This window comes from Ilyonectria robusta (assembly GCF_021365365.1).
Source record: "Ilyonectria robusta strain PMI_751 chromosome Unknown BGZ61scaffold_39, whole genome shotgun sequence".
NCBI classification, from domain to species: domain Eukaryota; kingdom Fungi; phylum Ascomycota; class Sordariomycetes; order Hypocreales; family Nectriaceae; genus Ilyonectria; species Ilyonectria robusta.
The window spans coordinates 91,384-105,936 of NW_025764473.1; the positions used below are offsets into that span (position 1 = coordinate 91,384).

At 47.6% G+C, this 14,553-nt stretch overlaps 2 protein-coding genes across 2 annotated transcripts; one reads left to right on the plus strand and one right to left on the minus strand.

Annotated features, from left to right (window-relative positions):
• Window positions 1-2,687: 2,687 nt before the first annotated feature.
• Window positions 2,688-3,221, minus strand: BGZ61DRAFT_403488 (uncharacterized protein; the record flags this gene model as incomplete). Its single annotated transcript, XM_046243106.1, has 1 exon — window positions 2,688-3,221. A coding segment is annotated over one exon (236 nt), but the record flags the coding sequence as incomplete, so codon positions are not given.
• Window positions 3,222-3,562: 341 nt separating this feature from the next.
• On the plus strand, window positions 3,563-4,241 carry BGZ61DRAFT_499694 (uncharacterized protein; the record flags this gene model as incomplete). Its single annotated transcript, XM_046251434.1, has 2 exons — window positions 3,563-3,791; window positions 3,850-4,241. 2 exons carry the CDS (start codon window positions 3,563-3,565, stop codon window positions 4,239-4,241), a joined length of 621 nt encoding a protein of 206 aa, XP_046095881.1.
• Window positions 4,242-14,553: the final 10,312 nt, after the last annotated feature.

Below are 14,553 nucleotides of genomic sequence, written 5' to 3' on the forward strand. Positions count from 1 at the left end.
GTCATCGTCGCCCTTCCTTGCCGATCCGTTCTTGTCGAAGCTATCTGCAAAACTACATATGCTTTCTCTATGATTGCTTGTTGCAGCGTCGACGTTAATATGATTGTCTTCCGTGGAATAAATAGCTACGCCTACTTGTAAGCTTGAAGATGAAGATTGGCTAAGAAACCCCGTGTTCCTGTTTGTATTTGACCTGCTATTGAACTCAGCTGGCCTATCTAGTCCTTTCTGCAATTCGATAGATACTGTATTAACTCCGCGAACAGTATAAATTCTATCTATAGAGATTCTTGTTCTGCTATACGTGGATGTAAGGCCTTTACTAGGAATGTGTTGAATTGGAGGCATGGAACACCAGGGCTCCAGGATGTCACGTGTGGAATAGGGAGCCCTTCGGGCCCGGTCAGACCGTATGTGGAAGACGGTCAGGAAAGGCTGTAATCTCAGGGCCCCACTTATAGGTCCGGGGTGTAGTCCAAAGCAGACAGCCCCTTACAACAGAGGACCTACACACAATACACACACATGTTCAAGGTCATCAAATGGTCACATAAGCAATCCAACAGAATGTTTCCCTGTTATACTGTCTCAAGGTCGCCAAAAGTGCTATTAGAGATAACACTATATTATCGTTATCTGGCAATTTTCTCTAACGTATGTGATAAGCGAGTGGGCCAGACAAGTAAGTGAGCCACAAATACTGTACACTGAAAAGAGCTAAACCTTAAATTTTTAAAACTAGCTATCTAATTATTAAAAATAAAATAAAAATAATGTTAACTATTTAACTAAAAAGAAAACTATATAATATTTTTTTAGATTTCTTAAAAAATTCCTTTATATAGAAATAGCTAGGTATACAGTGCGAATAAGCTTTTTTTAATATAGCTTATTAAGTAATTTTTAAAAAATCTAAGAAAATTTATATTTATTTTTTATTATATAATAGAGCTATTCTTATAATATTAGCTATTTTACTCTTAATTTCAATTTTAGAGAATATTTTAAAGATATTTTAATTTAAGGTGTAAATGTCACGGGCCAGGGCCCATATCCTTGCGGCTGTGCCGCAAGACGTACTTGGCTCGTGCGCGCCAGGGGTGGGAAATCATTCCACAGCTCAGGGGCACTTAGGAATTTCTTTCTTTCTTCTTCATCTTTGATGTAAATAGCATCCTGGACTAGATAGCTGGAATACAGTTACTAGAGGCCGTTCACAGTAAATACTAGGAAATTTCAAAGTGTCTGTGAACGGCCTCTAGTAGCTGGATTCCAGCTATCTAGTCCAGGATGCTATTTACATCAAAGATGAAGAAGAAAGAAAGAAGTTCCCAAATGCCCCTGAGCTGTGGAACGATTTCCCGCCCCTAGCGCGCACGAGCCTCGTACGTCTTGCGGCACAGCCGCAAGGATATGGGCCCTGGCCCGTGACAGTGTCCCACTCACTTATCTGGCCCACTCGCTTATCACATACGTTATTAAGTCTGCTATTGATATCTTAATCTTGAGCTTGATTATATAGGCAAAGGGATAAAATTATATATAACTAAATTTATAGTTAGCAGTATCTCCCATTATCTATTCCGCTTTTCCTCGTCTTAAAAGTTTATCAGTTTATATAATATAGAGAAATATAATAAAGTTGGCTTATACAAATATATTATACAAGCTTATTATAACTAGAGATAATAAGAATATCTATACTGAGGGAGAAGCCGATAATATATATATCAAACTTAATTAGACTCTTATATTTGGTTAGGCTATTTGCTACCAGGTTGTGTTAAATAATACAAATAAAATAGAAATTAAATGTCACGGGCCAGGGCCCATATCCTTGCGGCTGTGCCGCAAGACGTACGAGGCTCGTGCGCTCCAGGGACGAGAAATCGTTCCACAGCTCAGGGGCATTTGGGAACTTCTTTCTTTCTTCTTCATCTTTGATGTAAATAGCATCCTGGACTAGATAGCTGGAATCCAGCTACTAGAGGCCCTTCACATTAAATACTCCGTCGAAAAAGATAGATTGCCTTTTCAACACAGTCCCACTACTTGTTAATCCAGATATCTCTCTCTGAGATCTGGAGACAGGCGGGGATCCAAATATTATAGACCGAGATATTAACAGCTGTAATTAAGACCGCAACACTGACCTTAAGACGGTATGCCGTTACCGGATCTGTGAGAAGTATAGAGTAACAATTAATAATAATTTGAAGAAGAAATTGAACCTAAAATAGTTAGAATTATTAATAACTTCAGAAGGGTAAGTAGGATATACTTACTTAAAGTACCTATAACGTACATGATAAGCGAGTCGGAAATACAAGCGAGTCGGAAAAAATCCCACACTATTAAGATAAAAACTTTAATAAAAACACAACAACGCTTTAAATCAATTAAAACTAATCGTTATCCCCTTCTTCAGAAGTCTCAATTATAATCTGACAGGTCCTTACATTATGACCGGCCTTTCCACAAGTTCCACAGCGCCTTTCCCTCGGCATCGCCGACCTCCCTCGACCACTACTTCTCGACGATTCAGCTACTACCTGCGCATCAATATCTCTCTGATCCATTTCATCCCTCCCCTCATCTAGAGTCATCTTCCCTCCTTTACGTAGGCGGGTTCTTTTCGCTCTGCGCCGTTTACTAAGAGTCTCATTTACCTGTCGAAGGATCTGGACCTCAGACTTCAATAGGGCGTTCTGATGCATTATTGCCTTCGTTCCCTTTGAAAGTGACTTCAGCGCCTCAAGAATTGATGCTGGAGAGCTGCTCTGATGTCTTCTCATTCGTCTTTCGAGGTATTCAGACTGAGAGCTAGCTTCAAGTATAGTCTTTGGGGTCTTCGAGACCCAAGGGTCGGGAAGGCTGATCTCCTCCCTCACCGGTGTTGGAGTCCGTAGCTGCACATCAAGCTTCGATATGATATTTTCTGGGTTCAAGGGAACAAGTCCGGCCCCTCGAAAACCTCCCTCAATATTACTCCTTGTTATGGCGGCTTTGTGGGCAGCGTAGAAGGCTGAGAAGAACTCGGTCTTCGAAACGTGAGTTATGGAGTGTGACGGTCGGGTCTAACCTAAGGGTATAGGGTAGGTCCGAGGCGTGTGGTGTATGATCGAGTGGATCAGGACGTCGTAGTGAGCAATGTAGGTCACGGTCTGGTAATGGTAGAATAGTAGATTCAATGTAACCAAGTGTGTTGATAGCTAAGGAGCTTAAGGCTCTGGTTAGGGACTTAAGGTCTTCGTCTATATAGTATTGTCTGGTGAGGCGATCAGGAGTACGGTGGTCGCGATCACTGGTGATCCGTCGGGATCACTGGTGATCGGCCGTGGTGGGTCCCTGATCGTGTACTACAAGTAACGTGAAAAAGTGGGCACGTCATGGTTCTGCCGGTTGTGACCGCCTGGTCCAACCTGGGCCGTGACACGATGTCCCCCCTCCCGTTGGTCTTGTCCCCAAGGCCGCATAAGTAGACCTGGTCGTTTGTCTCAAGTTAGTGCGTAAATTCCTCATCCTTCCTTCCTTAATATTTCGTGGTTGCGATGCTGACAAGATGTCCAGTCGCGTAACCAAATCCAAAAAACCCGCTGCGAAACGTGTCTCCCAAAACCGTCATTCCCTGCAGATTCTTGTAGAAGCTGTTGGTACTTTGGCCATGCCGTGTTCTTATTGTGAGCAGAGGGGGCTTGTGTGCAAGATATCCCCTCAGTCTTCAAGTCGTTGCCAGTCCTGCGTGAGGGCTGGTGAATCTTGTGACGGGTACGGCTTGTCCGTGGCCGCTGGTGAGTGTTTTTCCTGGATGACGTGATTTGGTGGTTTGTCTGACGTTCGTTTGATCAGCTCAAAAGATTGCCGCTGAAAAGGAGCGTTTGGAGCGTGAGGAGGAGGAGGCAGAGGAGAAGCTGTTACAGCTTCAGGAGAAAATGAATGCAGTTCATTTGGAGATGAACACGCAGTTTGCGCGTATCTCACGGTTGCGTCGTCAGAAGCGTCAGGTGACCACGAAGGGTCTCGACATGATTCGTCGGGGTCTCGAATCGATGGATGCCTTGGAAAAGGCCGAGCAGGATGAGGCTGCTGCGGAGGAAGTGTCCCACATCGACGGGACTTTCCGGGACTATTCCGCGGAAGTGGTGGATGCTAGTTGGGATTCCTTGGGTTTGGGCGATTATCTTTTGCCTGCTTCCGGCGTTGCTGGTGAAAGTCCTTCAGAAGGCGTTGCACATGGGTGAGGTTCTTTGCTGGTTCCCATTGGTTGTCGCTTTCTGGGTAGTTTTTCCACTTAATGAGGTATTCAGTTTTGTTGTTGACTTTTCGTGTCTCGAGAATCTTCTCGACTTCGTATTCCTCGGGGCCTTCGACCTCTGTTTCTGGTTCATTGCCAAACTTGGCCATGATGTTTCCTTCTGTGCTCTCGAGAAGTGAGATGTGGAAAACAGGGTGAAGTCTGACTTTTGGTGGTAAGTCTAACCGGTAGTTGTTTTCTGAGATTTTTTCGAGAATTTTGTAGGGTCCGATGTATTTGTAGTCCAGTTTTTTGTTTTGTCGTTTTGTTTCGATGTTTTTTGTTGCGAGAAGGACCATGTCTCCCTCCTGGAAGGATGGTCCCTTCATCCTTTTTGGGTTGTAGTATTTTTTCATCTGGTTTCTGACAAATTCGAGTTCGGTCTTCATTTCTTCATGTAGGTTTTTCAATTTTTCTGTCGTGAGGATAGCTTTGGGGATGATCAATCCATCTCGGCTCGTTCTGTAGGCGTCTGGGGTGAATCCAAAGTTGGCGTACGCTGGAGTGAGCTTCGTGCTTTCGTGTACGGAGGTGTTGTAGCTCAGCTGTGCAGTCGGGAGCTTCTCAACCCAGTCGTTCTGTTCGTAGTTGATGTAGCACCGAAGGTATTGTTCCAGTATTTGGTTCATTCGTTCCGTCTGTCCGTCGACTTGCGCTCGGAACGCCGTGGTGAGTCGGTGGTTTAATCCCATGTGGTCCATCAAGCTTTGCCAAAACTTTGAAGCGAATGGCTGTCCTCGGTCGGAGAGGATCTCCGTCGGGAGCCCGTGAATGCTGACAATGTTTCGCAAGAAGATGTAGGCAAACTGTTCTGCATCTGTCGATTCCTGGTAGGGTATGAAATAGGAAAATTTCGTGAGTCTGTCCACGATGACAAGAATGCTGTCGTACATGACTCCGGTCGCGGGGTCTTCTGACAGGGGTAGTTTCGTAATGAAATCCATAGTGATTGAGTCCCATGGTCGCTCCGCGACTGGTAGGGGTTGCAGTTTTCCGTATGGTTTGTGGCGTCGAGCCTTGGTTTTTTCGCATAGTAGGCATTGCTTGGTGATAGCTTGTACTACTGTTTTCATCTTAGGGAATTGGTATGTCGTTCTGACTCGATCGAGGGTTTTATTGACTCCCTGATGTCCGTGTGGCGGAAGTTCGTGTATTTCCTGCACAAGTCGGTGCTGCAGTTCCTCAGGAACCTGTAGCTTGTCTGTTTTTTCGTCTGGGGGCAGCTCGTCGTTGTATCGCTGTATCTTGTCGTGTAGTTCGTTGGTGTTTGTGACGACGTAGGTGTTTCCCAGGGTTTTCTTTCTGGTTTTTTCTGAGCATTCCGGGCAATTGTCGATTGCGTACCGGAGCGCGTTCTGGAGTCCACACGTGTTGTACGTTTCGGCGACAAGCTGGCACAGCGTGTCGGTGTTTCCATCGTGGGGTCCTTCTTCGTGCAATTCTTGCACTATTTGGTACTGGTGGTAGTAGGGAATGACGATGCGTCCATTCTGGTACCTGATTTCTCCAGTGTGTCCGCGTGCCCAATCCATGAAGTCTTGTGCGGGTCCATCCCCGCGGATCAAATTCAGGTGTTCGGGTCGGGGTCGTATTTTTCGCGTAGCTGCGATGTACTTCTGCTCGAGGTGTCCTTCGGCATTGAAGTTGAGGATCTGTTCGTTTGTCTTGGGCTTGCCGGTGTCGAAGTCGCAACGTCGACTGATAGCGTCGGCTCGTCCATTTTCTGATCCCTTTCTGTGGATGATCACGTAGTCGAATTCTGAAAGATATTCGGCGTATCGTAGTTGTCGTCCGCTGAGTTCTTGCGTGGTTGCGAAGTGTGAGATGTTTTTGTGGTCCGTGTAGACCTTGATCTTGTGCTTGCTTCCTAGGAGGTAGTGTCGAAATTCCTTGAATGAGTTGACGATTGCGAGGAATTCTTTGTCGTAGATGGGGTAGTTGAGTTCAGCGCCGTGCATCTTGTAAGAAAAGAAAGCGATAGGGTGCAACAGTCCGTTGTCGTCCCTTTGGCCAATCTGAGCGCCTTGTGCGAAGTCCGATGAATCTGTCTCGAGTTCGATTTCTCGTTCAGGGTCAAAGGTTGCTAACACTGGCTCGCTCAAGATGATGTTCTTGATTGTGTTGAGTGCTTTTTCTGCGGCGGTGTCCCATCGAAAGTCTACTCCTTTCTTGGTGAGTTCTGTGAGTGGTATGGCGTGGCCACTGAAGTTCTTGATGAACCTTCGGTAGTAGTTGGCGAATCCCAGGAAGGATTGTACTTCCTTGACATTCGTTGGTCTCGGCCATTCACTGACTGCAGCGATTTTCTTTGGATCCATCCTGATCTCGTTGTGTGAGATGATGTGTCCGAGGAACTCCACTTCTGGGGCGTGGAAGTTGCTCTTCTCTGGTTCAACCAGTAGTTTTGCGTCTTGAAGTGCTTGCAATACCTTGTGGACGTGTTCCGTGTGTTCTTCTTCTGTGTCGGAGAAGATTAGGATGTCGTCCAGGTAGCATACAACAAATATGTCCAGATGCTCGCGTAGCACGTTGTTAATCATTCGTTGAAATGTGGCTGGTGCGTTCGTGAGTCCAAAGGGCATAACAAGATATTCGTAAAGTCCGAACTTGGTTCGAAAGGCGGTTTTCCATTCGTGTCCTTCCTTGATGCGGATGAGGTTGTACGCTCCCTTTAGATCCAACGCCGTAAACACCTTCTTACCATGGAGTCGGTCCTTGAGCTCCGTGATGAGAGGTAACGGGGTTCGATCTTTGAGCGTAATGTCGTTCAACCGTCGGTAGTCCACAACAAGTCGGAGTTTGCCGTTCTTTTTGGGAACAAACATGACTGGATATCCGGCCGATGACTTGGAGATCCTGATATATCCTTTCCGTAGCATGTCTTCGATGTATTCTTTTAGCGTGTCGAGTTGCATTTCGTTGAGGTTGAAGATTTTGTGAAACGTGGGTGTCGTTCCATCTTTCAGTACAATTTCGTGATCCCATTGACTGAATTCGGGTAGTCCTGTCTCGAGTTCTTCCGCGAAGAGTTTCTCGTAGATGCGGTACTGTGTTGGTACGTTCTTGAGTCGTTCTTCTTCGGGCATTTTCTTGTAGTCCTCGAGGTCTTTGTTCATCTGTGTGAACTGTCGTTGAAGGCGTCCGATCGTTCTTCGGAGTTGCATTTTCTTGCCTTTCTGGTGTTTGTGTCGTGTTCCCTTGGGGGGTGCTGAGGTGTCTGTCGTGTCCTCATGCTGATCCTCGCTCTCGCTGTCTTCGGGAGTCGGGATTGGAGATCTCTCGTCTTCTGAGTCGCTTTCGTCGTCGCCGGAGAGCACATCATCATAATCGATAAATGTCTGGCCAGTTCTCCAGTTGAACTGTGGGTTGTATTTCATCAGCCATGGGTACCCAAGAACAATGTCGTGATGCTTCATTGGTATGATGTCGAGGGTGACTCCTTGATTTCGTCCGTCAACGAACATCTTCAGGTGATCAACCTGTCGAGTTATCCATCGGTTGTCGTACTTGAAGTTGTCGCCTTCGAGATTGTGTACCGTGTAAGGTTTCGCTTTGTTCTTCCATGGTAGCTTCAGCCCATTGACCACTGACGGGTCTATGTACACGGCTTCGGCTCCGCTGTCCACCAATGCGGTGAGCCATACACCCTTGACTCGCACTTGCAGCTCAAGTGTCTTTCTTTGCTTTGCTGATTTCGTCGCGCGTAGAGCTTTTGTCGGAGGTGGTTCTTCCTCATGTGTGTCGCTCGCCTGTCGCTCTTCTACAGGTGGCGTGTGTCGTTTTTTGCGTAGCAGTTGTCCGCAGAATGTCCTACCTCGGAGCATTCGTCACAACCATTCCTGATCTGTCGGTACCAGGCTTGGTCTGTTTGGTTTAATCCGGTTCGAGTTGGAAAGTCGAATCCTTCGTCGTGCATTCGTCTGATGCGTGCGTTGATTTCTTGTGCCTCTATGCCGTGCTTGGGGCATCCGGGCTTGTCGCAGGTCATTGTGTTTCGTGCCGAGCAAGGTTGGGTGTTCCAAACGGTCTCTTCGTCGTTGCACTTGGGGGTCATCCCTCTGCGTTCCCAATCTTCCATTTTGCTCTTCCAGGCTCGGTCGAGACTGCTCGTTCCTCTGTGGTTCGAGAAGTCGTAGTTCCGGTGTATCAAAAACTTGATGCGTCGGAACTCGTCTCGATTTTCCCAGCTGTGTTCCTCGCAGTCTGGTTCATTGCATCGTAGTGCTTTCGTGGCAACGCACTTGGTGATGTCTTTGTTTTTGCGCTCGTGCCATTCCCTTATCTTCTGTTGTTCGTGTGCGCGGCATTCCTCGGTTTCGCAGTCGTCGATGGTGCTGGTCGGGTTGGTACATTCTGGTGGAAAGAGGTCCCCTCTATCCTCCAAGCATGCAACGCCGATTCCTGCGTACCATCGGGTAACACGGAAATACTCGAGTTCCTTCTTCAGGTATGGTTTTTGAATGGGTGTGTTGTTTGTTCGCACGGGGTAACAGTTCTGATAGATTTTGTCTTTCTCGTGTGTTTGGCACGTGTGGACGACGCATGATGCCCATGAGATTTCTTTGTGGTTGGGATGTGCCACTGCCATCCTTGGGTCATCGTCTTTTCGTTCCTTCGGAACCATGTGGTGTGGGTTTCGGCCTAGCTGCATGTCGTAGGCGCGAATGTAGACGGGTTTGTCCTCGGTAGGTTCTTGTCGTTCGTTCGCGAGGTCGTCATACATTTCCATTGGTTTTGTCCACATTCGATTTCCGAGGCTGTCGTGTGTCCAGTGTCTTCCGTGGCTGGGTCCAGTGTCTTGTTCGTCCTCCGTTTCCGGGTATTCGTCAGCGGGGGCGATGATGTCCTGGTCGGCCACAGGGAGTCCTAGTTTCCTGGCTAGGCGTACTTCTCGGCCGGGGTGTACCCACGGGGTACCTTCATCCCTGGTGTAGAAGCGCCGTCGGAGATCGTCCTTTTCTTGGTGTTCTTCGGACATCGTTGCTCTCCGTTCCCTGTTAGTCGGGGGTGGTGTGACAGGTCTGGGTTGTCTGTCGGGAATTGAGTTTCCTCGTCGTACCATGGCTATGGTGCGGGATGTGTTGTTGAGAGAGTCTGCCGTGGTGTTGGCGCCGTCGCCTTCCGGGACCGGTTTCTAGACGTTCTTGTTTCTCTTGTGGCTTTGTCTCTTCTTTTCCAGTCGAACTTCCCGTTCGTCCTTGGTCTCGGTGTCCATCTTCCTGTGCCAGGCGGTTCTCTTTTGTGCCTTCTCCTGGTTGTCGTTTTCGATGTGTTTGCCTGTCCTTCGGATCCGGGGTTCGAGGATTAGTGCGTCGTCGAGGCACTCGGCTTCCCAGTTTCCACTGTTCTCGTGGGCGCCGCTGAAGCCTCCGTCATAGCCGCTCCGGGTCATGGCGATGGTTTTCGACCGAATGGCAGTTTGTGGTTCATCATCGTCGTCATGCTGGTGTTTAGTAAATCTCACGTTCTTACCTTCCGGCACGGGCTTGTGCTTTTGGTTGGTCTTTGGGGCGCGGCACTTGCTTTCGAAGTGGCCCTTCTTACCGCAGTTCCAGCATGTGACCTTCGAGTGATCCTTCTGGGCGGCTCCTAGTTCCATAGGTCCTGGTGCCGTTCCGTATGAGGTGTTGCCCTGGCGTCTCTTTCCTTGATTGGCATTGTTCTTCTTGCTTTTCCAGGATGGCGTGTAGGGTGTTCCTCCTGACTTTTCAGTCTTCTTCTCTTGTCGTCTTTCGAACTGTTGGTCATCGATTTCCACAGAGAGAGTGACGAGGGTGTTGAAGGTTGTGGGCTTGCGCCCAACCATCGCGTCTTTGACTTCTGACTTGAGTCCTCTGTAGTAGGCTGCCATGTATGCTTCTTCTCCCCAGTTCAGGTACGAGGCGCTGTTGCGGAATTCCGCTGCGTAGCTCGATGCTGATGCCTTCTGGGTGAGCTTCTGGAGTCGCATTTCGGCTGCTCGTTTTTCGTCGATGAGACCAAACGCGTCTCTCAGTTCTCGTTCGAACGCTTCGTAGCTGGCGTAGATGGCCCTGGTTTCATCCTTCCGGGCGTGGTAAGGATTGTTGAGGTAGTCTCTCATGACCGGTTCGAACCATCGGAGCGCTTTATCTTTGAGGAGTCCTGTAGCGTGGCGGACCTTGGCTTCTTCTCCAGCAAACTGCGTGGGGTAGTAGCTTTGGAACGCCCTGACTTGCGTAAGGAATCCTTGAAGGCCAGTAGCTGCTCCATCGAATGGATCGGGTTGCTTGGGTCTGAGGATTTCTCCTGCATCTTTTCCGTTTGCCGTAAGAGAGTCCAGATGGGTGATGTGGTCACGGTAGAGTGCCTCTTGACGAACGAGATCTCCGTTGAGACGGTCGTTCTGTGTCAAGAGCTGGGTGACTTGCTCCATCAGTTTGTTGATCTTGTCATCTTTCTCTAGGTCTTTTTTAGCGGAAATCTCGGCGAGCTTGTTGAGCTCGGCTCCGAGGCGATCGTTTCGCTTTCGGAGTTTGTTGAGATCCTTTTTGGTGACTTCGTCGTCGGAGTCGGATTCCTCCATGTTGACGTCATCGACGGGGTCTTGGCCCTGCGTCGTTGGGGTGACTGGGTTTTTTCCGGATCCGGACGAGGTGCTTGGGGTTGCGGGAGCCATCTTAGCTTGTTCGAGATATTGCTCAGGTCGACGTGGTAATACACTGAACAAGAGCTATCAACGTGTGACGGGCGGGTCTAGCCTAAGGGTATAGGGTAGGTCCGAGGCGTGTGGTGTATGATCGAGTGGATCAGGACGTCGTAGTGAGCAATGTAGGTCACGGTCTGGTAATGGTAGAATAGTAGATTCAATGTAACCAAGTGTGTTGATAGCTGGTGAGGCTATCTGTCTATGAAAGTGCTAAATGACTGTGTATATATAATACGGGGGATCACGGGGATCACGGTGGTGATCCAAGTGATCCTTCGCGATGGATCGTGAGGCTCACGATGGTGATCCAAGTGATCCGTCTCTGATAGGAAGGAAAAAGTGGGTACGTCATGGTTCTGCCGGTTGTGACCGCCTGGTCCCAACCTGGGCCGTGACACTGATCCACTCGATCATACACCACACGCCTCGGACCTACCCTATACCCTTAGGTTAGACCCGACCGTCACACGTGGGGTATATATTATTAGCAAGCAAACTTAAAGGCTATTCTCCAAGTATTCAGAGTCCTATTTATAGCAGCTAAAGCGGTGCCTGCTGTCTATAGTACGAGGTTTTTAATAGAGGGGTATAGGGTAGGTTAGTAAGAAAGTAAGTAGGGGATTTTACTATCTGGTTTTACTATTATATATTATTAAGTCGACCTGTAGCTATTATAAATTATATTATTGCGGGACTGCTTGTATATTTGGCGTCTATTTTATATTATCTGCTAGTGTCTTTCCTTCTAGGAAAAATAAGAGATTTCCTCTTTATATCTCGGTATACTGTAATATTTAAGCCCGCTATGCTATTTATTTTCTGTATTAGAAGAGGAAATACTTAACTGTCTCTGTTGCTTATCTATATATATATTATACTGATACTGCTGCTATAATCCAGAAGAGATATCTATTTAATCTAACTATATCTATCCTAATGTTACGGCTTGGTTCACCGAACAGCGAGAAAGGCTTAAAAGAGCAGCTAGTGTGCCCAGTAATTGCAATCAATGTGATTATTGACCAATCTTTTGCCCCCTGGTACAGCGGTCTAGCACAACCGTTACACCTAAGCTATACTAATATACTAGCCTCTCTCTATAATAAGCTGTTATATAGTTATTAAGTATACTTACCTGGTAATACAGTATCAACTCTCTTTAAAAACCTTCTGATATTATCTAGCAGGTATTAATTAGTACCCTGGTTTCTTAAAGCTAAGTTAAGGGTTATTAATCTTATTCTAGAAAACTTCAGAGCTGGAATAGTACTATCTTAGGTTATATCTTATACCTCTTCTTTAGCAGTCTTTAAGAGTTTATATTCAGTACTAATAGATATCTATATAGTAGTTACTATATTTCTATTACCTTTTAATATTTTAATAGAGTTATATATATATCTAATATACTCTTAACCAGATTGCTAGTAAGGATTTTGCAGTATAAATATAGCAGCTTTATTGCTCGTTAACAGTACTATATTTTAATACCTAAGGTCAGGTAAGTACCTAACTGTATATACTATTACTGCTAATTCCCCAGAAAATAGATTTTATTTTATTCTTATGCTAAATATAAAGGAAAATCGCTCACGCCTCAGTCCTCCTCGCACCGATATAGGGATCTCGATAATCCCACCGACGCCTACTACTCCGTTCCATGCTGAACAGCTCACTGCAATGCATACTGCCCAGCCCAGATCTGCTTGTGTCGTCTCTGTCTTGTCGGCAACGATAGTTTGTAACCGTTCTGCCCAAGGTGCCAATATAAACGGGTTGACCATTTCTAGTTCCTCCACTGGTATCTCATTGAGTGCCACTGCCATATCGTAAAATAGCGAGCGGTGATATCTTCTGAACTTTCGGATGCGGGATGTAGCGTTACGAAGTGGGTTGGTTGTTGGCAGGGTGTGGAGGTTAGTCCACATCTTGATCGCCCGCCTCCAGAAACGTTCCTGCGCGCTGGCGATATGTGCCTCAGCTTCTGCTACGCTTGTTGCCACTGTGAGAAACGTTCCCACGATTGCTTGTGCCCCAATCCTTTGGACTCGGTTGATGGGACTGGCTCTTCTGTACTTGCACGCGTGCATCCAGACGTTCGAGGCGTAATCTACTGCTGGGGCAACCATGGCTGTAAACAGTTGTCTTGCTGTCGCTGGGGTGAGACCCCTGAGCCGTTGTAACTCCATGGCCGCTTCCAAGCCCTTGGTCGCTGCTCGTGCAATGTGTTCTTTGTACTTCAAGCCGGAATCCATAATCATTCCGAGAACCTTGACTTGGGTTTTGGGTCGGACGAGCCGCTCCTTGATTGCAAAGGGCTCTGAGTTAGACTTATACGCCTTTCGGGTGAAGTGTATGATCGCCGTCTTCTCCGCCTCAAAGGTTGCGCCACTCCTCCTCTCCCAGTCCAGCGCATTCTCGATGATTGCTTCAATTCCGTCGCGATTGCTCTCTGCTGTCGGGCCTGTGACCCACGCTGTGAAGTCGTCCACGAAGGCTATCGCTCCTCCGTAACAATCAATTCGCTGCTGTACGAGGTCTGCGTTGAAGAATAGAAACAGGATCGGAGACAGAGGGGACCCTTGCGGCAGACCAGCTTGTGGCAAGCTTCGCACCTCCGATGCCTGTCCGTTGACCCGAATGGTCGCTGTGCGATTCGAGCAAAAGGCCTGAATCCAGTGAAGCAGCTCCTCTGGGATGCCCCTTGCTCTCAATCGTTGGACGAGTCTCTCTTTGCACACTCCATTGTATGCCCCTTTGACGTCGAAACTCACGAGGCTAAGGATTCGTCGGCCTCGCCAGGCAGCGTAGATTTGCTCTTGCAGCAGCATCAGCGCTTGCTCAGCAGACCGCTGTTTACGGGCTCCGAAGTGGTTTGTTGGCAACAGTCCATATGTCTCGACGGCATGTGAGATCCTTTCTGCAATGACCGACTCCAATACTTTGCCCAGCGTAGACAGAAGCGATATAGGTCTCCATGCCCTCGCAATCGAATAATCTCCTTTATCTGGTTTCTTGAGAGGAATAATATTGGCACGCCTCCATTGGTCAGGCAGTACTCCTTCTTCCAGCGACGCCCGAAATAACGATAAGACTCGTTGCTTAACAACTGGCCAAACCTGTTTCCAGACCATAGCGGGTAGTCCGTCTTCACCGGGTGCTTTCCACGGCTTTGCCGCGAAGAGCTGTCGCTCTATCTCTTCCATGGTGATATCTGGCATGGTAATGGCAGCTCCGCGCTGTGGTCTCTCCCCTTCCTCCTCGATATGCTCCGGTAGAGGGGGAAGAAGGTAGCTAGTATTTTATCGGCCTGTTCGCTATTGTTGGCTGTGCGCATGCCATCAGCCCTTACAAGCTGGAGCACCTTGCCAAATACTGTATCATCTCCAGTCTTAAGATACTTTACTGCCTTCTAAATGTTATCGTTATTAGCTAGGAACTCGTTCCAGTGCGTCTTTTTCTGCTGTCTGATGGCATCGTAGTACTGCTTTGCTGCTCCTTTAGCTGTATTTTCGAGCTCCTCACATATTTATCCTGCTCGCCTTGATACTCTGGCGCGATTTCTCCAGTACGTATATATCCGCCGGAGTTA